The sequence below is a fragment of the Notamacropus eugenii genome, chromosome 2, assembly GCF_028372415.1.
Source record: "Notamacropus eugenii isolate mMacEug1 chromosome 2, mMacEug1.pri_v2, whole genome shotgun sequence".
NCBI lineage: Eukaryota > Metazoa > Chordata > Mammalia > Diprotodontia > Macropodidae > Notamacropus > Notamacropus eugenii.
In genome coordinates this window covers 375971273-375997585 of record NC_092873.1, presented here as the reverse complement: position 1 = coordinate 375997585, position 26313 = coordinate 375971273, and the positions used below count along the sequence as shown (strand labels likewise).

Sequence of the window (26313 nt, the reverse complement as noted above, 5' to 3'; positions counted from 1 at the left end):
TAATCAATATACTAAATCATCATCAGTTCCACTGTATGAATAATGGATCACAATAAATGAGTCCCTTTTTCTAAGAGCTTTTTCTGGCTCCCCTGCAAAGCATAATCTGGCCTGGATAAGATGGGCAGTTCTTAATGTATGTAGCATTTATTACATAGGCTTTCTTGAAATGGAAATTTATTACTTTTTATTTTGAATCCTCTCTTATGTTCTGCTCTGCACATGATATGCTTTTTTCCTCTTTACCTATTTTGTATTTAGTTTTCAATATTTAAGTTTAAAAATGTTTTTTTCTTACTGTATATTTAAGGTACTGTAATTAAAAAAAAACAGCAAGGGTAACTAGAGTTTTAATACTCAGAGTGTTATGGTAATCTCTTCCAAGGGTTTGCTGCAATGAACTGCTTGTTTCTTTTCCTCCAGAAGATTGCAGTGAGTTGAGCACAGAGATTAAATTCAGCATTTGGTTATGTCCAACTGCTGATGTGGTCTGTTTTACCATATGCTTTCAGGCCAGCCATTAGGAGAGAGCAAGACAGTGTGAGCAAGTTTTTAGGGTTACTGTAAGGAATGAATTCTATTTTGTTTCTGTGCAGGCAGTGTGGGCTGGATGGGGACATGCTTCTGAAAACCCCAAGCTTCCTGAACTCCTCTTGAAGAATGGCATTGCCTTTATGGGTAAGTGTACTTTTGTCCTACCTTGCTTTCTGTTCCATCTTTTCAGGTTCCCCCAATTAACGCCCCATAGATGTAATTTTTTTTCCAACTTCGCTCTCTCCTGTGCCTTGTCTCTGAAATCTTCCTACAAATTATTTTTCTTTTTTTTTTATTTTTCTTTTTTAATGTTCTACAATTGCTACCATAAAACTTAGATTTTTTCCCCCCCTACCTATCCCTCACCACACCCCTCCTCCCCAAGACGGCATACAATTCTATATAGGATCTACACATACTTTCCTATTGAGTATGTTTTCACTACAGTCATGCTGTGTAGATGAACTAAAATAAATTGAAGAAATCATATAACAAATCAAAACATAATACAGACACACACACGCACAAATACACACAAATACAATGATCTGCTACATTCTGTGAATGAATTCCATAGTTCTTTCTCTGAATGTGGGAGGCATTTTGCCTTAGAAGACCATTGGGAATTTTTTTTTTTTTTTAAGTTTTTGTGTTGTTACGAAGTTCCACGTCTACCGGAAAAACCTCTTGCACACTGTGGTCGTTGCTGTGCACAAAGTTCTCCTGGTTCTGCTCCTTTCGCTCAGCATCAGATCATATAAGTCTTTCCAGGCCTCTCTGAAGTCTTCTTGTTCATCATTTCTTATGGTGCAATAGTACTCCATATAATTTATTCAGCCATTCCCCAATTGATGGGCATTCCCTTGATTTCCAGTTTTTGGCCACCACAAAGAGTGCTGCTATAAATATTTTTGTACATGTGGGACCCTTTTCCATTTTTATGATCTCTTGGGGATACAGTCCTGGAAGTGGTATTGCTGGGTCAAAGGGTATGCACATTTTTGTAGTCCTTTGGGCATAGTTCCAAGCACTCTCCAGAATGGTTGGATGAGCTCACAGCTCCACCAACAATGAATTAGTGTTCCAACTCTCCCACATCTTCTCCAACATTTATCATTTTCTTGTTCTGTCATGTTTGCTAATCTAATCGGTGTGATGTGGTACCTCAGAGTTATTTTGATTTGCATCTCTCTAATCAGAAGGGATTTAGAGCATTTTTTCATATGATTATAGATACCTTTAATTTCTTCCTCTGAAAATTGCCTGTTCATATCCTTTGACCATTTATCAACTGGGGAATGAATTATTTTTCTTTGAAATGTATATCTCACCTCAGTCCTTGTTTTTATTTTTAAACCCAGTGTTCCTTAGGGAGATAAATTTGATGCTCTAGGTATCTTTGATTGACCTTGGGAAGTGCTGGTTAGATAAAACCACTGCTGACCCTAAGTCTCATGTTAGGTTCTTTGACTCTGCCATTCACCATGGGAAAAAGGTGAGATCAGACTTTTTTAAAATGGAGATGGCAGTTGAACATTTGTTGTTCTTTGCTGTTTGTCTCTCATTCTTGAAGAGGACCATAACATCAGGAAGGTGATGCCGTGAGTTGCAGGTGAATTGGATTGAAGTGAGGGAGGGAGGGCTGTGTAGAGTCACCAACCTTACTCTCTCCTCTGGAGCCATCTGGTTCCAGTGGCAAGATACGGATCGGGACGACTGGTGATGGCCCCAGTGAACTGAACAGATTGAACCACAACAAAAATGCTGAACGTTTAGGGTACCACAGAGATCCGTCAGTCATTGAAGAAGATAAAAAACTCCTTTTCCTGGTTTCTTTTCCCTTTATGTGTTATCTTGCCCCACTACAATGTCAGCTCACTGAGGGCAGAAACTGTCTCTTATTCTGTTTTTAGGAAATAATATTTCTATCTCCAGGGTTTAGCACCCTTCTGGCACATAGTAAATGTTTAATAAATGCTTTTTCATTTATTCGCTCATTCATTTTTAGTCATAAGAGTTGTCCTAGTAGGTACTAATTACCTCCTTTCTGCCTTTCTACTCTCTGAGAGAGAAGGAGAAAGAGAGAGAGGATCTAAGTTTGTATGACTCAAAAACCCCCACATTTATGCAACATTTTAAGATTGACAAAGAACTTTTCTCACAACTCAGAAGTAGCAGTATTTCCATTCATAGGTGAGATTATGGAGGCACAGAGAAGTTAGTGTCAGAGCTGGGACTAGAGCTTATGTCTCCTTAATTTAAGACTCACAGTGCTCTTTCCACTATATCACCCTACCTGTGAAGACTATCCACGTTGTAATTTTGTAACTTTCCACATTGACCCTTATCAAAGAGTGAGATGATCTTTGATCATAGTTGGTTTGGAAGTCCTTATTTTAGATTCCATTGAAAACTTCAGTGTTGGTTAAGAGCAGTTTTCTTAGACATTTGTTAATTTGAGCTTGAAAATACATAATTAAGATGTCTTTAAGCAAATCAGGTTTATTTTCTCCTTCATTCCTTTGTTTTTAGGCCCTCCAAGCCAAGCCATGTGGGCTCTGGGGGATAAGATTGCCTCTTCTATAGTAGCTCAAACTGCAGGTATCCCAACTCTTCCCTGGAGTGGCAGTGGTAAGATTAACTATTTGTTTGTAACTTGGGGTTCAGGGTGATTCATTTGGGTGATAAGTGGGTAAGAAACTTCAAGCTTTGCTTTATATCTACTGGTTTTATCTGACGGTGAGTTGATGAGTGGTGGCATCTTTCATCATCTGTGACTGATTCTTGACTAATTCCAAAAGTCTGGGACCTAGATGTTCTACTGTGATCTGGAGTAGCCTTGGGGCATCTCCACTCTGCATGACCCTGGGAAAAGTGGGTTGGTTCTAGATTTGCCATGCCTGTTTTACCATGATTTGGAATGAACTAGGAGGGGTGGATGGGGAATCTTAGACTTTGAGGCCTGCCCCAGAAGGCACCTGGACCCCTCAGTAATCCCAAGATCAATTTAGTAAGGTAGGGTACCATTTACTCAGCTTTTTGCCTCCCTGTATTTTCCTTCATGTCATCTCACAATTTATTGGAGATCTGCTCTTCCTGCTGGAAGCCGCTGTACCCTTGAGTTGATCTTTATATAAAAAAAGGATCAGTATGTTTTAAATATGATTTATTTTTACAAAATCCTTTATAGAATGGCATATAGATTGTTATCATTAATAACAATTTAAGCTTCCCCTTTAGTTTTGTGTTCAGGCAGATTCTGAATGTGCTTATCTAGGCTTTCTCGGGGGATTGTTATATCCTCCCAGACCAACTGGGCCAGATAGCCAAAGTTTAAAAGAAAAGGTTGAATTTGTTCTTGTTTGAATTGAGAATCTGTAGTGCTCCCTGTGTGGCTGTCGAATACAGGAACATTCAGGGAGCATAGAATCATGGCTCTGTTGAGGCCAATAAAATTGCTATTTCCATTTCCAAGGGCCCATAAAGACTGAATTATTCCCCAGAACTCTGCCCCAGGAACAGGCCTAAACTCACAAAGAGAAGGTATTTGCCTGCTGAGTTGCTGTGAGAAGTCTCCCATGCTTTTGTTTTGTGTGTTCATGTGTTTTTAAAGGTAACTTCACATGAAGGAAGTAGGAAACCAAATTGTCAAATTATAGACTTTTGATGGAATTGTCCTCTATGTTGGCTTGTGCTCTTCAGCATTATTTGCTGTGATTAAAGATTGCTGACTCCAAAGACATAACATAGTTTTAATTTCTTATCTGCTGGAACCCACTCTTGTATTCCTTTGTACAGTAGAGCATTTTACAGAAGTTCTGATAGAAAGATGTACAAGAGTTATTTGTTAGACATGATGTGCTTTTACAGTGATTCTGTGTTAACTGTTATATATCTTATATGTGATTACTTTTATAGGTCTTCGTGTGGACTGGCAAGAGAATGATTTTTCAAAGCGCATTTTGAATGTTCCCCAGGATCTGTATGAGAAAGGTTACGTAAAGGATGTAGATGCTGGGTTGCAGGTAGGTTGCAAACTCTAGGGAGTGGTCCATTTCAGCTGTCTGGGAATAGACTCAAGCAGCTAGAGCTTTGAGGATGCACAGTGAATATTGTGCTGGACCTGGAGTCAGGAAGACCTGAGTCAATTTCTGCCTCACATACTTCTTAGCTGTGTGACCCTGGGCAAGTCACTTAACCTCTGCCTGCTTCAGTTTTCTCATCTGTAAAAAGGGGGTCCCTACCTCCCAGAGTTGTTGTGGGGATCATAAGAGATAAAATGTGTAAAGTCCCATATAAATGCTCACTATTATTTTTGTGCTATAAAGTGATCATGGTCTAAAAATAGGAGCTATAGGTGTTTGGATTAAATATTACTGGCCCCAAAGAGTTCTATGAACCTACTCTTTGATTAAATTCTTGATATCCCCCTATTTTAGTATCTTTCTGCATCTCATCACAGTTGAATGTAGAAAAATTTCTAGCTATATAAGAATTGAGATTAATTTAGGTCACACCTATCTTTGTTATAGTTGGATGCTGGATTTGACTAATAGCTTGCTGCATTTGAACAGTTTGTGTCCTTGTGAATAATTTTCCCTCTTGTTTCTTTTCACTTATACTTTCTACCTAATTTTCTTGACCTCTCTTTTTTCTCTTTCTTCCTTCTAGGCAGCTGAGGAAGTTGGTTATCCAGTCATGATCAAGGCCTCAGAAGGAGGAGGAGGGAAGGGAATCAGGAAAGTGAACAATGCTGATGACTTCCCTAATCTCTTTAGACAGGTAGAGTACACTTAGTTCTTTGCTTGGGTTATTATGTTTCAAAGACATTTGTTATTAAAGACTTATATAGTTAAAAGTAACTCTAGAAATAATGTCAGCATGCATGTAAAAGATTTTGGAAATGCATAAAGTGGTCTACCAGGGAAACTGACAGTGATAATCATAGGAAAGAGATCTACATTTGGCCTGCAGGGACCAGGACCTTGGCTTCAGCTTTGGACTGGAAGGTGCAGGGTTATGTGTGGCTATGGGACTTGGCTCATGTTTCTCTTTGTATTCCTCTCTCCTTGCACTATGCATGAATGTTTGTCTTATATTTCTTTTGATTTCTTTTATAATCTAGCTGGGAATACAGCCTATTAAAGATATCTATGAAGAAAAATTTTATCACGGTAGCAAAAATGGTTTTACTAGAGAGGCAGCATGATGTAATGATACAGAAACTGACTTGGAAGGGGGGAAAATAAGGGTTCAAGCCTTGCCTCTGATACAGGAATATATGACTATGGGTAAGTCACATAACTTCTCAGGGCTCTAGGCACCTTTTCTAAGAGCATAAATTGTTGAGAATGTGCTGGTAGAGGGAATTTCCTCATTTGGGAGTTCCCTGTAACAGTGGAATCACAGTTCCTGTCCTGTCCTATTTCCAGCAGAAATGTAGGAAGGTCAAGTGTTACTCATTTCCTTCTTTGTTGTAGGTTCAAGCTGAAGTCCCTGGCTCCCCTATCTTTGTGATGAGACTAGCAAAACAGTCTCGTCACTTGGAGGTGCAGATCTTAGCAGATCAATATGGCAATGCAATCTCTTTGTTTGGTCGTGACTGCTCTGTGCAGCGAAGACACCAGAAGATCATAGAAGAGGCTCCTGCCACTATTGCAACTCCAGTGGTATTTGAGCATATGGAACAGGTGAGTATATTCACCCGTGTGGATGCTTATGTGTGGGTGTGTACATGAGTGAGTATGTGTATCCATGAGGTAGGAGGTGAGTATACAGTCCCTATGGGTCAATGTACAGAGAATATCAGAAATTCATTCAGTGTATCTAGAGGTGCTTCATCTTGTATTTTCTTTTTTGAGAAGTAAAAAAATAGAGTATTAGAACTTTTTTTTACTGTTTTTACAGTTCAGCCATCAAAGAAATGTCTTTGTCTAAAAATGTACCAGTACTCCATAACACCGTGTTCCTTTGGCTGGGGGAAGATAGATGAAAAGGGAGACGAACTCTAGCAGTATTTAATGTTATTTCTTATATTTTTCAAGATATACTAAATCTGTTGGAACCTGGCTGTAGATTGTGTGTCTGTAGTTCAAAGAGAAGCTTAGCTAAGCATGGGATGATTATTATCTTGTTGGTCACAAGATAACTTTTTGTCCATGGAAAGGACATTTGGAGGAGTTGTAATTTCCATTTGTGAAAGAAGAAGCCACCTCTAAAGCACTTGTCTGAGTATCACTCTAGAAAGACAGTCCTGTCCTCCAGAATAGCCACTTGAGCTGGGACCTTACAGATTAAAGTGACATTTATCTTCACGTGAATCTACGGAGAATTGGAAAACATTAATGAGTGCCGTCTAGGGTTTATTTAGCTCAATGACCACCTTCTTCAGCAGAGTTTTCTAAGCATGTTTAAAATGTGTAATTTCCATTTTTTAAAAATCAGGAAAACTTCATCTCAGAAACCCATGGAAAGCAAAATACCACAGATTGGAAAGTTTAGAAAGTCTGATGTAGGTGAATCAGCACTCATTCTATGTTCTCCCTTTCTCTGGATTTCAAACAAGTCAGATATAAAAAGTGCTTTAATGGGCAGACCTATACTGTCTGTTGTGCTTTGCCTTTACATAAGAATGTGTGGGGTGTGTCAGCTTTTTGTTGTAAAAGTGTGAGCAGAATGAATCATCTCTCTGTTCTCCTTTAACTTTAGATTTTGGGTTATGGTCAGAGTGGAGAAAAAAAATCTGCCCTTGTATAGCTAGAAGTCTTTGAGCCCTTTTATGGCTGGAAGCATTGAGTTCTTGAGACAGTGAGAGGCAACAGACAAGGACTGGATTTTGAACCTAATAGGGTTCTTGAACTTGCTCATCATGACTTTGTCCTTTAGTGTGCTGTGAAGCTTGCCAAGATGGTAGGTTATGTCAGTGCTGGGACTGTGGAGTACCTCTATAGCCAGGATGGCAGCTTCTACTTCTTGGAGCTGAATCCGCGGCTGCAGGTGGAGCATCCTTGTACGGAGATGGTGGCTGATGTCAACCTTCCAGCGGCACAACTCCAGGTGAGTCCCAGTGCTCCTGGGCTTGAGGAGTCCTCTGGGGAGGCTGGGAACATGAGTGATAACTGAAGAATTGACTTTACCAGTGTCTGATAGGAAGGAAAATTCCCCTAATTAGAGTCTCTTGTGGTGTTCAGTTCTGTTGTATAATTTTGTGATTCATGACTTGTGCTCTTTGTATGTAATACATGGGTAACTTGTTTTCCCTGATAAGAAAAGAAACATAGAAAAATTTTGAAATGCCAGAGCTAGTTACCTAAGAATTAGATTTGTATTTCTTAGAGGTCACTCCATAAGGTCCCCAGTATGAGAAAGCATGAAAACAAAATGATTTACATTTGATTGTTGAATAATATATAGAAAGCGTCTACTGAAAGAAGGCTCCTTTTGTTTGGGACCAGTGACCCTCCAGGTATTCCTTGGTTGATCTGCTGTCTTTGTTGCATGTCAGAATGTAAAGGTAGTCTGAGTATTTTCTGGCAGGGATGGCGCATATAGCACCTCTATATTCCTATGACTTTGAGAATGACTCCTAGAAAAATATTTCTTAAATTAAGTATTCTTTTTTATTATGAACTTAGTCATCAGCAAAATCAACATTTCAGCGTACAAGGAAGAACAAAGGAATTGCATATGAAACTGTGAACTTCAGTTATTCACGGTTTGTTTTAAAGGGAAATGTCTATTAAATTTAGTATGATAGTGATGAAATTGCCCAGTTTATATCTCTTGAATTTGTTTTTTTCTATGTATCTTTAAGTGATTTATTTATGTACTTTCATTGTTGTTGCATTTGTTATCATTACCCTCTAACTCTCCTCCATCCTACTCCCAGCTATCTCTAGTAACAAAAGTATAGTCAAGCAAAAGTGTTTAGTACAGTACTGTGTCCCAAGTGTGTCCCATTCTGCATCTCTGGTTCTGCACCTCTCTAACTTTGTGAGTGGTGTGCTTCAGTGTCAGTTTTCTTAAATCATAGTTGATTGTTGCCTTCCTCTGAGTTCTTTTGTCTTTCTAAGTTATTTTCCTTTACATTTTTGGTGAGTATTGCCTCTTAATTACTTACATATACTACAGAAGGCTGCTAAGGAGCTAGGTGCTACTTGTAACCAAACAATAACAATAGTTTGCATTCTCATGGTTTTCAAAGCTTTCCTCCCACCGTACCTCTGTGAGAAAGGTAGTAGGAACAGTATTTTCATTTTACGCCTGAGAAAACCGAAACTCAGAAAGTAGAGGTGACATGGCCATTTACCTTAGCTAGGAAGCTAATTATCTAGGACTTAGTTCTATATTTTTTGACCCCATGTTCAGTGTTCACTTCTTTATACCTTCCATTCCTTCAAAATGTGCTCATAAAGTTGAAAAGGGAGTAGGCTTTTATCTCTTTCACTGTGGTTTGTGGGACTGAGAGAAGTAATGGTGTAGTTATGACTCTGATGGACTTACCTGGTCAGTTTATGAGGACCTGCCCTGGTGCCTGTTGGAGTATTGCATAGTCAATGTGCTTTGTCATTTGTGTTGTTTTTTCCACATTTCTTTTTATATTTAACCTGTTTTATAGTAAATATATATAGATTATATTTTCTTTTGATTCTTAAAATTGTTTCTTCATATGTATTTTTTTGCATAGTTATAATCTGTGTATTCAGTATTCCTATTTTTACCATATATATTGTTAGTAGTTTGGAATAGCATTTGGACCTCAAGAAAGAAGCAGTAGCATCTCTTCAGTTCACCTTTGCAATATGTCAGTGGGAATTTGGATTAATAGAAGAACTCTGAGAATGCACACAGAGTTACTCCCTCCGTGTTACACGGAGACACTAAATACTAATTTCTTTCTGTAGTAAACCAGGATAACACAAGGGCAAATTATTAAATGTAGTGATGCCAAGTCTATGTTCAGTAATTTTGAGTAAGTACCGATGTTCACCATTTGTTGGAATTTAACCCAGTGAAAAAGAAATAGTTTTATAGGAATGATTGGCGGTGGTTTCTAAGGTGGAAGAGCTCTGTGGATAATGTGATAATTTCTAAGTTTAAAGAAAAACCAATGGTGAGTGATCTGACACACATGTGATTTGTTCTCCTTCAGATTGCCATGGGCATTCCTCTGTACAGAATCAAGGATATCCGAATGATGTATGGGGTCTCACCCTGGGGAGACGTCCCAATTGATTTTGAAAACTCTGCTCATCTCCCCTGCCCAAGGGGTCATGTCATTGCTGCTCGGATCACCAGTGAGAATCCTGATGAGGTAACTAAAGATAGCTTTGGCACGGTATTCATATATATAAATTATACTCTGGTGAGGAAGCCATAGAAAGGTTTAGATCATTGTGAGTGAGTCCCACCTGTCATACTTATGAGAAGACTGACTTCCTGACCCTTTGACAACCTGCACAGATCTTCCAGGGCTGCTCTTCAAGACGTCCAACTATAAGAAAACTTCTTCCTGGGAATGTACTGATTTCTTTTATATTCACCATTTTCTAACAGGGTTTTAAGCCCAGCTCAGGAACAGTCCAGGAATTGAATTTCCGTAGCAATAAGAATGTCTGGGGCTATTTCAGTGTTGCTGCTGCTGGTGGACTTCATGAGTTTGCAGATTCTCAGTTTGGTCACTGCTTTTCCTGGGGCGAAAACCGAGAGGAAGCTATTTCGTAAGTATTCAGGTGCTTGACTGTATTCATGAAATAAAGCATTTCTTGCGTTATAATACTACAAAGTTGTGGGGTCATGTCACAACTATTGTATATGCATCAAAATCTGATTCTTTGGTTGATCTAAAGGCTATGTTTACCAGTGCCATCTTTTTGTAGCCTGAATGGTTCTCTTTAAGTAAGGTGTCTCTTGAGTATGGTAAGAGCACATGAATTTCAGCATGGCTCTGATTTACCAGTAATGAGTGAGACATCACTTCACTAGCTTTGCCACGAAAACGCCAAAGGCAGCCATGAAGAGTTGAAAATGACTGAACAGCAACAACAAATATTTCTCAAATACAGCTTAAGATGTAGGGATGTTGGGCAAGCTATGCAACTTATCTAATAGAGAATAGGAGTGTATTTTCTGGGAGTCTCATAAACATAATATAATGAGTTGGTCGAAATGAATTAGTATTGTCAGAACAAGCCTGGGAGGTAGATGCCTAAAATGATCATCTTTGTTTTAGAGTTTCAGAAATTGAGGCAAATAGGAATTAGGTGACTTGTCCAAAGTTGGACAACTATGCCAGATTTGAATTCAGATCATTTTTGACATCAGACCTAAGTCTATCCATTGTGTTACTATCTGTCAAAAACTACAGTATATGAGTATAATGGAATATTATTATGCATTAAGCAATTGTTACTATGAGGAATTCAGAAAAAAACATGGGAAAAATTATATGGTTTGATAGAGAGTGAAATAAATTGAGCCCAAAGAAGAATGTACTTAATGACATTACTACAACTATATTAATGAAAAGATCACTAAAAGGAAACCAAACTTGAGTAGTGTTTCCAGAGTACAGATAATATAACATACATCTTCCCTCTTGGCAGGAAGGCAAGTTACTACTAGGGCAGAAGGTTGCATTCATGCAGTCGTTATGGCAGGTAGTTTTACTTTATCATTCTTGGTGACTGGAGAGTTCTGTTGGGGCAGGATTAAGGGAACATTCATGTTCTGGAAATGACTACGATGTAAATATAAAAGATATCATTAAAAGTATTTTAAAAACCGTGTTTAAAAGGACTTTAAACTGAAAGGGAGAAAGGACGGGGAAAGTGCTGGTACATTTATGTGCATGTGTAAAAGCATATATCCCCACCAGACTAAATATCATAGAATAATGACAGTACAGAATGTCAGTAGAAAGACTTAGAAATACAAAGGAGACAAAATCCAAGAAAACAGCCAGCAGTAAACCCCATGGCTCCAGATATTTATACAGTCCTGCACACAGTGCAAATAAGAAGTGAGCTGTACTGAGGCACAAAGGAGTAAATGTGACATATTGGGTATTCTGGTGACTTGTAGGATAGGACCCATAACTGGAATTTGGCACTGGAACTTTATGCCGTATTTGGTGGTCAGGGAGGAGAATGGATATGGGGAAAGGGGATGGAATGACATCAGATATTAAGTAGATACCTGTATGTTCTAAAATTTAGGGCCAGACTGGGAGAACTTGGTGGAGAATATTTGTATGAAGATCTATGACAATCCAAACAGAAGTGATATTATCTTTAGAGTGTATTCTAGGTTGCCTAGACCAAAGGAGGCAATAGATAAGGAACTCAGGAAGCAGAATATACATTTGCCATGCTGATGTCAGATGATGTAGTCATAGTGGTGACTTTAGTTATCTGGACATCTGAGAGAGTATTTTTCTTCCAAAAGCACAGAAGCTAGTAATTTCTTGGTTTGATATCATAATTTAATTCTTTGATTAATGATGGATACAGTTGTTTACTAGAGTGATAGATTTGTAGTCAGGATCTTGGTTCAAATCCTGCTTCTGGTATATACTACCTATTAATTTCTCTGGGCCATGTTTTCCTCATCTGTAAAATACAATAGTTAGACCAACTGACCTCTTAAGGTCCTTCCTAGTGCTAAATTTGATCCTGTAACCCTATTACGGACCTAATTTTCACTGGTTTTTGGGGTGGGCATGATGAGGAGCTTGACTAAAGGTGAACACTTCATCTTAGCATGTGAAGAAAAAGAGAGCTGGACTCGGCCTGATTTGCCCCCTGGATTTCAAAGAAAAGGCAGGATCCCAAGGACTAAAATTAAAATTATATGTTGAGGTTAGCTTGAAGAGGATGGGGGAATTTTGAAGAGTGAAATCCTTAGGTTGCTAAGAGAAGTCATTAGGTATAGAGTAAAAGTTGAAATTGCCAAAAAGAGAAAGATAAGGATGCACAGAAACCCATCAAGTCAACTTAAATTTATAAAACAGTTAATTTATAGAAGATGGAAACGAGCAGGTAACAGAGTGAATACAGAAGTGGCATTGTTCTCCAAGAAGAAGCTGACAGAGAAAGCCAAGGACAATCCAAAACGGTGTTCAAAAAGCTATTGGTGTATCATAAGCTATTGAAAGAGATGCTTTCAAAGAAAAGAAGCCTGGAAAGATATATATATGAGTGATTGCAGAATGTAGTGTACAGAACCAGTCAAATAATTTATAGTCAAACACATTGTAAAGAAACACCTTTGAAAGACTTCATAACTGATTCATTCAGTGACCAGTTATGATTCCAGAGGAGCAATGATGAACTTAGCTACCCACTTCTGACAGAGAAGTGATGGAGTTAAGATGCATAATGGAACATAATTTTGGACATTGCTAATGCTGGAATTTATTTTGCTTGACTATGCATATTTTATCACAAGGGTTTTTCTTTCTCTCTTTTTTTGCTCCCTTCAGTGGTGGGGGAGATATGAGGGAGAGAAAGAAATACTTATTTTAAAAGGAAAAATAAAAGTTACATCCAAAACTCTACCAAAAAACTTCTTTTGGGATGGGGAAATAGGGGAAAGAAATTGGACTATTGCTCTTTGTGAATGGTATGGGTTAGTAAGAATGTGGAGGTGCACAACTTTTTGCTCTTTTTTGCTCTAAGGAGAATGATGGTTAATTAGGGAGTGACCTATTGTGTGTGTGTGCGCGCGTGTGTGAGAGAGAGAGAGAGTGTTTGAGGCCTTGTCCTTCTTGACCTCTTTGATGTCTTTACCTTTGACACTATAGACTGCTCCTTCTGAGTAGTCTCTCCTCTCTACATCTTTGCAGCACTGCTCTCTTCTGGTTCTTATACCACTTTTGACTGTTCCTTCTCAATGTCTGTAGGAGTCTCTGTCTTGAGCCTCCTCTCTTTGGGCTTTTCTGATTCCAAATCCAGCACTCTATCCACTGTGCCACTTAATTGCTTAATAATAGCTAACATTATATAATACTTTAAGGTTTGCAAAGCTCTTTACAAGCATTATCTCCTTGTGAAATTATCATAGTACTTCTGCTAGGTAAGGTGCTGTATCATCCCCATTTTATAGATCAAGAAGCTGAGGCAGATCGTGGTTAAATGACTTGCCTTATTGATTGTTTGAGGCTGTATTTGAACTCAGTGCTTTCTCTTCAAGAGAGCTGTTCAATATTCATTCTTTCAGCAAGTGCTTATTGAGTGTAGCATATCCATGGCATTGTCTGAACAGCTGAACAAAAATGCTAGTAAGTCTTAGAGTATCACTCCCATAACATATTTTATGGGCATGTTATCAAGGACTTGATATTCCATCATGAAGCCATAAAGTCATTTACCTTGTCAATGTGGGCTTTAAAAATTTGGGGTGTGAAGGGATATTTTGTTTTCAAATTTTTGTTGAGGTTCTATTTTTTTTATATTTCCTTAATTTCCAGATACATCCATTTTTCCTTCCCTTGCTGTTGAACCATCTGTTCTTAACAAAGAATCAAAAGAAAAGAGGGGGGAAAAAGCAGATGAACAAAACTAGCCAAATAACCCCTCAGCTGGGTATGATAGTTTATATAATATTTTGTATTCGTAGTCCCCCAGTTCTGTAGAGAAGGGAGAGAGGTCCATTTTCTAATGTTCTTTTTGAGGCTAAGCTCATCATTGTAATTATTCAGCTTTCAGAGTTTTGGTTTTTGTTCTCCCCGTTTATACACTGTTGAACTCATTGTGTACATTATTTTCTTTTCCCTGCTTTGTTGTGTGCCAATTTATACGTCTCTTCATTCTTTTCTGAGTTTGTGATAATAATTGTGTTTTTGTAGAACAATCATATTTCATAGAATTCTTGTACCATGATTTATTTAGCTATAATCTAGTCAATCAGAATCTTTTCCCCATTGCTAATGCTGGAATTTATTTTGCTTGACTGTGATCAAAAAGTGCTGTTATGAGTATTTTGGTGAATGTGAGACATTTTTGATTTTCAGGCATAGCCTGGGTTTCTGAAAAATGAAAGCTTTGAAAACATAGCATGTTAAAGCATGGGACAGGGAAGTCAAGAGACCTGGTTCTAGTCCTGTCTCTGGCACCAAGCAGCTATGTGACATTGGTAAGCTGCTTAACCTCTCTGGGCTTATTTACTTACCTGTGAAACTAGAAGTTTAGATTAGATCAGGGGTTCTGGGTCCCCTTTTGGCTATCTGATGAAGCCTATGGACCCCTCAGAATGTTTTTTAAGTATATAAAAAATACATAAGATTACAAGGGAGACCACTTAGATTGAAATAAAGTTATCAAAATATCAAACCAACCAACCAGATTTATGGATTTCAGGTGAAGAGTTCCTGAATTTGGTGATCTTCAAGATCTCTTCCAGTTCTAAAATCATATGAATGAAGTAATCTGACTGTATATGTACTGTTACTTGAATTTCTGAAAATGGATCTGATTTTTAAATGTTTACGTTACGTTTCATTTCTGACTATATCTCTCCCTATAGTCCCTCTGTTTAGTGAGCCATCTATGTGACAAGAAATGGAAAACAAAAAGAAGCTAAAAAGCAGTTCAGTCAGCCATTTAACAGTGTGTGTGGTGGTGTTTGCCATCTACTCTCTCTTGCCTCTGTGGGGAAGGGAGGGATGTCACTGTCATTCTTCTAGAAGCCAGCAAAAGCAGACATTGAGGCAGTTAGAAGTGAGGGATTTAAAAAAAAAAAAAAAAAGGGCACTATTGAGTGAGTGAAGCAATGAAAATTAATGTGGGGAAAGGGGAGGAATTGGAGGTGAGCATTTTTACTCCCAAGAAAGGATTGCTTTAATGTTTGAATTCAATAAAATATATTTTTTATAACAATAGGATTGCCTATGTGTAATTTTTTTAATGTTCTTATAACAAAAGTGACTAATTTGCCAGTAATTCCTGACCAGAGCATCAGTCTGAGTTTTGATGTTGCTTTACTTGAGTATGTCATATACCTGTGATTGTCAGTTTGAGAACTTCTTGTATGGAACATACCCTGTGTGGACACAGAGAGTCACTCATTTGATTCATGTTGATACTGGCCCAGAGAAGTTGAGAGATTTGTCCAAGATCACATAGTAAGGATTGGGTTGGCATTTGGATTTTCTGCTTCTACACCATGTGCCTCACCCCCTTGTCCTTCAAGTGTGTGCTCAGAGACCAATCCTTTTGTCTTCCAGAAACATGGTGGTGGCTTTGAAGGAGCTGTCTATCCGGGGAGACTTCCGGACTACTGTCGAGTACCTCATCAAGCTGCTAGAGACAGAGAGCTTCCAGCATAATCGCATAGACACGGGTTGGCTGGACAGACTGATTGCTGAGAAAGTACAGGTGCGGGTACTAGGACAGGCTAAGAGCTCTCCTGTCCCCGGGGCCCTCAGGTCACTTCCTGGGGCAGGCTGGAGAACAGCATTCTGGAATTGAAATGTAACTCTTTCTCCACTTCACACTCCTCTTGACCTGTTCCCATTGTCAAATTCTGCCTTAGTTGGTTTGTCTATACATTGCCCAATTACCTGATATTTTGGAAGGGAAAAAACAGAGGGTCCTGCCTCTGTTCTTTTTTTGATTCTGTGAAAAGCTAATCTGGTGCCATTTTCCTGTTAACCAGATGGCATCAAGGTACACAATCCCTTGGAAGCAGAAGACAGTATGCCTGGGTCTAGCATCAGGAAAATAGTGAGGTCACTGTACCAGTGTCAGTTTGGGTTAAAAGGAGCAAAATCTACTAATAGAAACTGTTTCAACAATGTATTTGCTTTTTAAATTTCAGGAATGAAACCAGAAGTTCCAATTGACTATGCTTTTTCTTTGTCCTCTTTTCCTTTCTCCTAGGCAGAGCGTCCTGATACCATGTTGGGGGTTGTATGTGGGGCTCTCCATGTGGCTGATGTGAGCCTTCGGAACAGTGTCTCCAATTTCCTTCACTCTCTAGAAAGGTAGAAGTTTGTGGTGTTACTCATCTCCTCAGTGGTCATTTACTTCAACTACTTATATTGGTCCTAGGACTAAATCCCCAGGACAAGCATTGTCAAGACTATTCCTAACAGTTAAACATTTTATATTTATTTAGATGTTTTAGTAGAAGCTGAACCTTGAACATTAGTGTAGCCAACTACTCTTGTTTACTATTTATATTGAAATTAACTTCAGTGTGTAGAAATAATGGCAATTTATCCATCATTCCTCACCTGTATTTTTTATCTCTTCTTATTCACTACTTTCTCCTCAAATAGTATGTATTCCCTACTTCTGGTTTTGCTTTTTCCTTATGTATTATTTCGTAGAGGTCTTTCCAGATGTCTTTGTATTGTCAGACTTAATCACATTGTAGTATTTCATTACCTTGAATGTAATGCAATTTATTTGGCTATTACCTGATCATTGGGCTTATAGATTATTCTACCAGTTTGTAAGCAATTGTTTCTTTTCTATGAAGCTAGAGAAAGGAAGGAGGTCTTGGAGAATGGCTTGGGGGTAATTGTAGTTTTGAGGGTTGGGCTGGGGCAACACTGAAAGAGATTATTTACTTCATGTGGAATTTCATATGAAGAACATAGACTAAGAGGCTGTACATGTCTGGGCATCTGAACCCTCTGCTAAGCTGCCCATTACTTCCTTGGCCTTGGATTGGGAAGTTCTTGCACCCTTTACTAGCCTTGATTTCATAAGAGAATAAGTTGTGATAGACTGATAGTGATGGCTCTTGAGTTATATCAGAGCATCAGCCAGTCATGAATGAAACTGAATTAATTCCAGAACTGGCTAAACAGACTCATCTGCCAAGTTCCACTTTTAAAATTAGTAATTTAAAGAGCTTAAACCATGTAGAATGGGGGGTGAGGGTGGAGGGGAGGCAAGGACAAACCAGAAAGTTCATAGAATGGAATAGGGCTTATATTGTTAAGCCAAGCCTGAGCTAATTATTTTCATAATGTTACTCCCCTGCTGAAAAACCTTTTGTATGTCAACATTTATTTAGTATGTGGGGAGGGCTAGTTGAGATTTGATTATACTTGATTATTTGGCTTTCAGAGCCATGTGGTAATGAGTGACACATTATTTTTTTTCAGAGGTCAGGTCCTTCCTGCTCACACACTTCTGAACACAGTTGATGTTGAGCTTATCTACGAAGGGGCCAAGTATGTGCTGAAGGTATGAGTGTCTTCAGGAACTCTATTTCTCACTTTTCCATCCGTTTTTAGTTTATGGAAAGAGGCACAGAAAACAATTCGGCTACAGAGTGACTGAATTATATTCCACACAATGAAAGTGAGGTGGGGTAAGAGTGGGGTGTGCTGAGGAGTGAGCCAGGAAGTGTTATCGAGAGAGTTTAAAGGTTGCAGTTTACAAATACAGCATAGTTGCCTGGGTGGCACAGAGTGCTATGTAAAGCATGTCCTAAGGTTGTTTTAATATATGAAAGCCATTGTCATGCTGCAGTGTCTGTGCAGTTCTGTTTAACTTCTTGGGGTGCAGACAAGAGGTTGAAGAGAGAATTCAGACCAGGGAGAAACAACTGTTACTAATGGGACCAAGCAGTACCTGTGCCTACTTTAGCAGGTCTAAGAAATATTCTTAACAGGGGAAAAGAAAGAAAAAAAATAGGAGGGAAAGGGTTGGGAAAAACAGTAGAGAGAGGAGAGGCCTCCTCAGCACAGTGGTGGGACTAGTATCACATTGAAGTATCATGTTGGTGTCAGACGTTTTCTCTTGCCCTTTTATTCTGGGGTTATCTCCAGGACTCTGCTTAAAAATGATACCATGTCCAACTCCAACTCCTTCTGATGGTCCACAGGTGACCCGGCAGTCCCCCAACTCCTATGTGGTGATCATGAATGGCTCCTGTGTAGAAGTGGATGTGCACCGTCTGAGTGATGGAGGATTACTTTTGTCTTATGATGGTAGCAGCTATACAACATACATGAAGGAAGAAGTGGATAGGTGAGGACCGATTGGAGCCCGTGATTGGAACAAGCTCTTTTCTTATCTCCTGGAAGATCATGGGATTTGGGAAACATTAAAGAAATTTTTACATTAGTTCTATTCACTTCTATGTCTTGAAGTTATTCAAGACCTGTTTGCTCTACTTGTGTTCCTTAGATACCGCATCACAATTGGTAACAAGACCTGTGTGTTTGAGAAGGAGAATGACCCATCTGTACTCCGTTCACCTTCTGCTGGAAAACTGATCCAGTACATTGTGGAGGATGGAGGGCATGTGTTTGCTGGCCAATGCTATGCTGAGATTGAGGTTAGGAGTGATTGGAAGAAGGGACAAGTAGCCATAGGCATGAATGAGTTAGAGTGAAAAAGGAACACAAAATAGTATTTATTCTCTGTTCAGCTGTGGAGGGGAAAATGGAATGAATGCATGTATTCTCTTGACTAAGGGAGTCAAGTCCATTCAGTATTGCTTAAGTAACTGTTATGTGAAAAAGCACCTGCCTTCAGGGAATTTACAATCTACAGGGTGGAGGGAGGGGAAGCTCATACCATAGTATGCCTACAGGTAAGTTTAAATAGAAGTAATTTGAAGGAGGGAGAAGAATAATAACTGATGGAGCTTAGGGAAGGCTTCATGAATTTCTGAAAGAAGAGCACACCTGAGGCAAGAGTGTACTCCTAGAATGGCTCATGACTTGAATGAATAAATACACAGAGAGGGGAAGATGGAACATTGAGTAAAGGGGAAGGATACAGAGTGTAGGGAATTCCCTGAAATTAGCCTGGAAAGGAAGGTCACTGTAAATGGACTGTAAGTCTGGGAGTGCAAAGCTTGAACCAGTGAGTGAGGGAAGACCAGTTGTTCTCCAGCCTCATTAATGATAAAATGAAAAAAAAAAGTAGTTTCAAATCACAGCGGAAGGATTGTGTTAGGCTTCAAGGAACTGATAGTTGTTAGGTACTGAAATTAGTTACAAAGGACAATTTTGTTATGTTGTCTTTCAAGTAAGGGGGTTCTTTACCTGGGGTCCATGGAATCCCAAACCTTCCATCAGTAGATTTCAAGGAATCTATAAATCTGAATGGCAAAAAAAAAATTTTACATTTTTATTTTCACTAACCTCTAACTGAAATTTAGTATTTCCTTTATTTAAAAAAAAAAAATCTGAGAAAGGGTCCATAGACTTCACTAGACTGCTAAAAGAGTCTATGACATGGAAAGATCAAGAACCCCAGCTTTAGAGGTCTCCAGAGAAAGACCTGTTTTTCAGTTTTGTGTAAAGTCCTTTTTTTTTTCTTTTTTGTAGGGGTGCAAAGGAAAGAATAAAGTGACATCTTGAGAGTCTGAATTTGAACTCCTACTCTTTTGATAACTGACCTGTTTTTCCACTGTAGGTGATGAAGATGGTAATGACCTTAATATCTGTTGAGTCTGGTTGTATCCACTATGTCAAGCGGCCTGGAGCAGCCCTTGACCCTGGTTGTGTGATTGCCAAGCTGCAGCTGGATAATCCCAGCAAGGTTCAGCAGGTGGGTGTGAAGATACTCTGGTTGCTTATATTTTCCCAAAGGGATGCAAGACCTGAGATTTACTAGCATTTTATTTGCCAGTTTACCTCATGATCTTGCTCTTTCAGTGTATGTTCTATACTTGGTCATGCAGCAAGATAGACCTGGTAAACCTGGTGTTTATTAGGGTGGTTCATTTTCTGTTTCTCTTGATGCCTTCTGTTTTGCGATGGACAGCAATAGTGGGGGCAGTCCATGACACATCATAATTAATGAAAGTCTGTATTTCCTTCTAGAAGTGTTATAGCAAGTAACTCAATTTTGCTGTGGGGTTAACAGGCTGAGCTACATACTGGAAGTTTGCCAAAGATCCAGAGTACAGCACTCAGAGGTGAGAAGCTTCATCGAGTCTTCCATTATGTCCTGGATAACCTGGTCAACGTAATGAATGGATACTGCCTCCCTGACCCTTTCTTTAGCAGCAAGGTATGAAGCACTTCCCTTGCGAAAGGGATTTTGGGGATGAGTCTTCTGTCTTTAAGTTATCTAGCAACAAAGTTATTTAGTCCAGCCTTAGTGACAGGTTCACAAAAATCTACCCACTCCCCAATATCCTCTAGCCCCTATGTGCTATTGTTGCAGGGGTTTGGAACCAAGGTACAGCCTTTTTTTTGTTTTGTTTTGTTTTTTTTGTTTTTTTATTTATTATTTTATTTAACTTTTGTATAGCCTTTTTTTTAAGTGATGGGCTTGAATGGCGTTCCTGTTCTGTAAGACCTGTGCCATGGAGCTACCAGCGCATTTTGTATGCTGGTTTAATTTTAGCAATAGAGACCTGGATATCAGTACCCCAGTGAGTCTTATAAATAAGTAGCATCTTTATTTTTGAAATTGGGGTAATTGTTTTTCTTCTGGAGAACATGGGTAATGTTAATTCAGTCAGATACTAACATTTAGGCCTTAAAGAATAAGAAATCTTTGCTCTTTAGTTTGCTCATGTCCATTTTATTTTGGAGCTCTGTTAACCCATCTTGTCTATGTGCTGTTTTGGTTCCTTATCCTTAGGTTAAAGATTGGGTGGAGAGATTGATGAAAACCCTCAGAGACCCCTCCCTACCTCTTCTAGAATTGCAGGACATTATGACCAGTGTTTCTGGTCGGATACCCCCCAATGTGGAGAAATCCATCAAGAAGGAAATGGCCCAGTATGCCAGCAATATCACCTCTGTCCTTTGCCAGTTTCCCAGCCAGCAGGTATTTCTCTTAGTTGTAGTCATTTGGGATGATGAGGTTATGCATTGTGGCCAGAGTGTTGCAGGTGGAGGTGTTTGGAGCTGGGATCACAACAGTATGTGTGACCTGAGAATTGATGTCTTTATTTGTGGATCATCCTGTTTCTATGATGGTAAACACTGTTCCCTCATGAAACCTTTACTGGGTGTAAGCAAAAAAAAAATTAAAAGGATAGTTAAAATACATGAAATATAAAACACCTGAAGTTATTGGAAAAGCACTTAATACCCTTGGAGTTAACTGTGATGACAAGATAGGTCTTATATACTGTCCTCTCTCTTTGGCCTTGAAATCTGCCCCAGTTAGAGAAGCTCCTAGATCCTCTAGTGAACTTAGTAGGGGCAGCTTTTTGTGGCTTTGTGAGTGATTGCCTTATTACTCCATTAGTAATATGATTTTGACTTAGGAAGGAGGGGGAAAGCTTTTCATCTTCCATTCTAGACCTCAACCAGCATGCCACACTTACCTGGCATATGCCGTGGTGTGATGGTTTTTGGTGAAGCAGACAAATCCAACAGGGAAGTTTGAAAGGGAATGAAAGCTGCTAACTCAGAGCACAGACCCCAGGGTAGCCTTCAATACTTAATTACTCCTGGGTAATGTTAGCAGTTGAAAGAAAAGCTTCCATGTTGGAGATGGGGTGAAGAATAAAGTGATTTAGCTCCTCCCTTGTTGACCTAGGCTTCAGTTCTCTCTCTTTCCTGTACTTCAGATTGCCAACATCCTAGATAGTCATGCAGCTACTTTGAACCGGAAGTCTGATCGTGAAGTCTTCTTCATGAATACTCAAAGCATTGTGCAGCTGGTGCAGAGGTGAGGGCATGTTGACAACACATACTTCTTCTTTTTACCTTTTTGCAGCCATGACCCCAGGTGAATTAGAAAGTGCTAACAATGCCAACTCTTCTCCCAAATTTTTGAGGACTCCTTCATTTCTAGCTTCTTCTGATGCTAGAAAAATTTTCCACTTTTCTGCTCAGCATCTTTCAGTGTCTATTAGTTAGGTACAGAAATTCTGGTGGCTTATTTTTCCCCCATTTTGTTTCTGTTTATTTTCATATCCTAGTAGTGGATCCAGCATGATAATTGCTATGTAGGGCTTCACTAGCTGAAGGACTATAGGAGAAATCTGCAGCCCTCGTCTTCCGCAAAACTCTTTACTGTAGCTTTATAGATAATAGTTGTAAAAACTACCCACCCACAAAAATATTGTCGAGTCATTTCCAGGGGCAAAGTGAAGACTGCTTGACAGTGAGAGCAGTTGAAATCTAAGTCAGGTTACTTATTATTAGTGTTACCAGGTTTTAGTTTCTAATTTAAATTCTTCTTTACCCATAGCCAAATACTCTTCAGGTTTTGGCCCCAGATTAATCTTTTTTTTTTTTTTTTTTTGTTTTTTTTTTGTTTTTTTTTTTATTTAGCTTTTAACATTCATTTTCACAAAATTTTGGGTTACAAATTTTTCCCCTTTTCTCCCCTCCCCCCCCAAACGCCAAGCATTCTAATTGCCCCTATGACCAATCTGCTCTCTCTTCTATCATCCCTCTCTGCCCTTGTCTCTGTCTTCTCTTTTGTCCTGTAGGGCCAGATAGCTTTCTATACCCCTTTACCTGTATTTCTTATTTCCTAGTGGTAAGAACATTACAGTTGATCCTAACACTTTGAGTTCCAACTTCTTTAGCTCCCTCCCTCTCCACCCCTTCCCTTTGGAAGGCAAGCAATTCAATATAGGCCAAATTTGTGTAGTTTTGCAAATGACTTCCATAATAGTTGTGTTGTATAGGACTAACTATATTTCCCTCCATCCTATCCTGTCCCCCATTACTTCTATTCTCTTTTGATCCTATCCCTCCCCATGAGTGTTGACCTCAAATTGCACTCTCCTCCCCATGCCCTCCCTTCTATCATCCCCCCCCACTCTGCTTATCCCCTTATCCTCCACTTTCCTGTATTGTAAGATAGGTTTTCATACCAAAATGAGTAGGCATTTTATTCTTTCCTTTAGTGGAATGTGATGAGAGTAGACTTCATGTTTTTCTCTCACCTCCCCTCTTTATCCCTCCACTAATGAGTCTTTTGCTTGCCTCTTTTATGAGAGATAATTTGCCCCATTCAATTCTCCCTTTCTCCTCCCAATATATTTCTCTCTCACTGCTTGATTTCATTTTTTTTTTAAGATATGATCCCATCCTCTTCAATTCACTCTGTGCACTCTGTCTCTATGTGTGTGTGCGTGTGTGCATGTGTGTGTGTGTAATCCCACCCAGTACCCAGATACTGAAATGTTTCAAGAGTTACAAATATTGTCTTTCCATGTAGGAATGTAAACAGTTCAACTTTAGTAAGTCCCTTATGACTTCTCTTTGCTGTTCACCTTTTCATGGTTCTCTTCATTCTTGTGTTTGGAAGTCAAATTTTCTTTTCAGCTCTGGTCTTTTCATCAAGAATGCTTGAAAATCCTCTATTTCATTGAAAGACCAATTTTTCCCCTGAAATATTATACTCAGTTTTGCTGGGTAGGTGATTCTTGGTTTTAGTCCTAGTTCCTTTGACTTCTGGAATATCCTATTCCATGCCCTTCAATCCCTTAATGTAGAAGCTGCTAGATCTTGTGTTATCCTGATTGTATTTCCACAATACTTGAATTGTTTCTTTCTAGCTGCTTGCAATATTTTCTCCTTGACCTGGGAACTCTGGAATTTGGCCACAATGTTCCTAGGAGTTTCTCTTTTTGGATCTCTTTCAGGCGGTGTTCTGTGGATTCCTTGAATATTTATTTTGCCCTCTGGTTCTAGAATCTCAGGGCAGTTTTCCTTGATAATTTCATGAAAGATGATGTCTAGGCTCTTTTTCTGATCATGGCTTTCAGGTAGTCCCATAATTTTTAAATTGTCTCTCCTGGCTCTATTTTCCAGGTCAGTTGTTTTTCCAATGAGATATTTCACATTATCTTCCATTTTTTCATTCTTTTGGTTTTGTTTTGTGATTTCTTGGTTTCTCATAAAGTCATTAGCCTCCATCTGTTCCATTCTAATTTTGAAAGAACTATTTTCTTCAGTGAGTTTTTGAATCTCCTTTTCCATTTGGCTAATTCTGCTTTTGAAAGCATTCTTCTCCTCATTGGCTTTTTGAACCTCTTTTGCCAATTGAGTTAGGCTAGTTTTCAAGGTGTTATTTTCTTCAACATTTTTTTGGGTCTCCTTTAGCAGGGAGCTGATTTGCTGTTCATGCTTTGACTTCATGTCTCTCATTTCTCTTCCCAGCTTTTCCTCCACCTCTCTAACTTGATTTTCAAAATTCTTTTTGAGCTCTTCCATGGCCTGTGCCCATTGAGTGGGCTGGGACACAGAAGCCTTGATTTCTGTGTCTTTGCCTGATGGTAAGCATTGTTCTTCCTCATCAGAAAGGAAGGGAGGAAATGCCTGTTCACCAAGAAAGTAACCTTCTATAGTCTTATTTCTTTTCCCTTTTCTGGGCATTTTCCCAGCCAGTGACTTGACCTCTGAATATTTTCCTCACACCCACCTCACCTCCTGATCCTCCCAGCCAGTGTTTGGGGTCTGAGATTCAAATGCTGCTTCCAGCCTCAGGGCTTTGGGCGGGGGCAGGGCTGCTATTCAGTGTGAGATTAAATTCAGATGCTCAGGTGAGGGCAGGGCTGCCTCTCAGGCTCAGTTCCCTCAGGGAGTTTATGCACAGACCTTCAACAATGGATCCAGGCTCCTGCCTGCTTGGAGAGCCCTGGTCTGCCGCTGCCCCTCAGCTTCTGTCTCCCGAGGGGGCCCGAGCCATGGGGGCACCCCACTCCCCCCTCGACCCGCCAAAGGGACTCTCTCACAGACCCCCGTCACCTGTGGGTGGAGGTACTTGTGCGGCCGCTGGAGATCCCGTCCCTGAAGCCCACTTGGATCTGTTCCTCTCGGTGCCGCGGCCACGGCAGGGCTGTACTCAGCTCCCAGTCCCGGCGCCCAGTCCGCAGCACGAGGGACCTTTTACGAGAGGTTTGCAGGTCTCTCCGGAACAGAAATCTCCCTCGCTCCAATGTTCTGTGGCCTCTGGGTGCAGAATTCGCCGTGAGTTACTTCTTTGTAGTTGTTCTATGGGTTGTGGGTTCGGAGCTATGTGTATGTGCATCTTTCTACTACGCCATCTTGGCTCCGCCCCCCGGCCCCAGATTAATCTTTCCAATTAGTTAGCTGGAAGAGGAACTGGGCCTGTCATTTGTACATGTGCTCTTCTTAGAGGCAGGAATTAAGGAACGAAATCTGGCCTTCTAGTTTTTGAATTGGTTCTTAGACAGTTAGGCTCATAAGTCACAGCCTTTCCTTTCTTAACAGATACCGAAGTGGCATCAGAGGCCACATGAAAGCTGTGGTGATGGATCTGCTTCGACAGTACCTTCGAGTGGAGACTCAGTTCCAGAATGGTAGGTGGTAGGCCTCTCTTTCTGAGGAAATGCCTGGAATTAGGTCCACCAGAGCTGGAGGACTGACTCAAACCCCAGAGGACTATATAATATAATATAATAGCCATATAATATAACATAATGTATATTATATAATATGATATACATTATATATAATATATTATAGCCCCAAGAAATCTGTGTCCTGTTTGACCTATTTACTGCCATCTCCTATCAGTAAAATGCCAACAAAAAACTAGTTTTATTTCTCTTAAAAAAAAAAAATTCCATGTCATTTCCCAGGCAATAAACAAAAAAAAAATCTGTCCTTGCTGTGTTGTGGATACTCTTTATCTTCAATCTTCTGTGGTAATTCTCCTAATAGATATTGGAGATATTGTTATCTTCCTAATCTTTAACTGGATCTTTGGATAAACATTTTTAAATCTCTTCTTTATGAGCTAGCATTTAAGTGGCTATTCTGTGGCCACACTACAGTCATCTGGGAAGTCTTAAAAGGTTTCTCCCCAACATTCTTAATTGCACTGTTTAGATGGAATTTATCCCTGGCACTCTGAAGAA

General features: G+C 39.5%; 1 protein-coding gene across 7 annotated transcripts in view; it reads left to right on the top strand.

Annotated features, from left to right (window-relative positions):
- The window catches only part of ACACA (acetyl-CoA carboxylase alpha), a 268158-nt gene that overhangs the window by 75718 nt on the left and 166127 nt on the right, over window positions 1-26313 (top strand). For all 7 annotated transcript variants that reach the window (XM_072646950.1, XM_072646948.1, XM_072646949.1 and 4 more), the window contains 18 exons: window positions 597-678; window positions 3067-3165; window positions 4453-4559; window positions 5206-5316; window positions 6015-6224; window positions 7420-7590; window positions 9686-9847; window positions 10090-10253; window positions 15758-15908; window positions 16413-16516; window positions 17651-17732; window positions 18376-18521; window positions 18681-18831; window positions 19920-20054; window positions 20373-20519; window positions 21099-21287; window positions 22039-22139; window positions 25664-25752. In XM_072646950.1, the coding sequence (XP_072503051.1) occupies window positions 597-678; window positions 3067-3165; window positions 4453-4559; window positions 5206-5316; window positions 6015-6224; window positions 7420-7590; window positions 9686-9847; window positions 10090-10253; window positions 15758-15908; window positions 16413-16516; window positions 17651-17732; window positions 18376-18521; window positions 18681-18831; window positions 19920-20054; window positions 20373-20519; window positions 21099-21287; window positions 22039-22139; window positions 25664-25752 (2401 nt within the window). The remainder of the gene's footprint in view (window positions 1-596; window positions 679-3066; window positions 3166-4452; window positions 4560-5205; window positions 5317-6014; window positions 6225-7419; window positions 7591-9685; window positions 9848-10089; window positions 10254-15757; window positions 15909-16412; window positions 16517-17650; window positions 17733-18375; window positions 18522-18680; window positions 18832-19919; window positions 20055-20372; window positions 20520-21098; window positions 21288-22038; window positions 22140-25663; window positions 25753-26313) is intronic.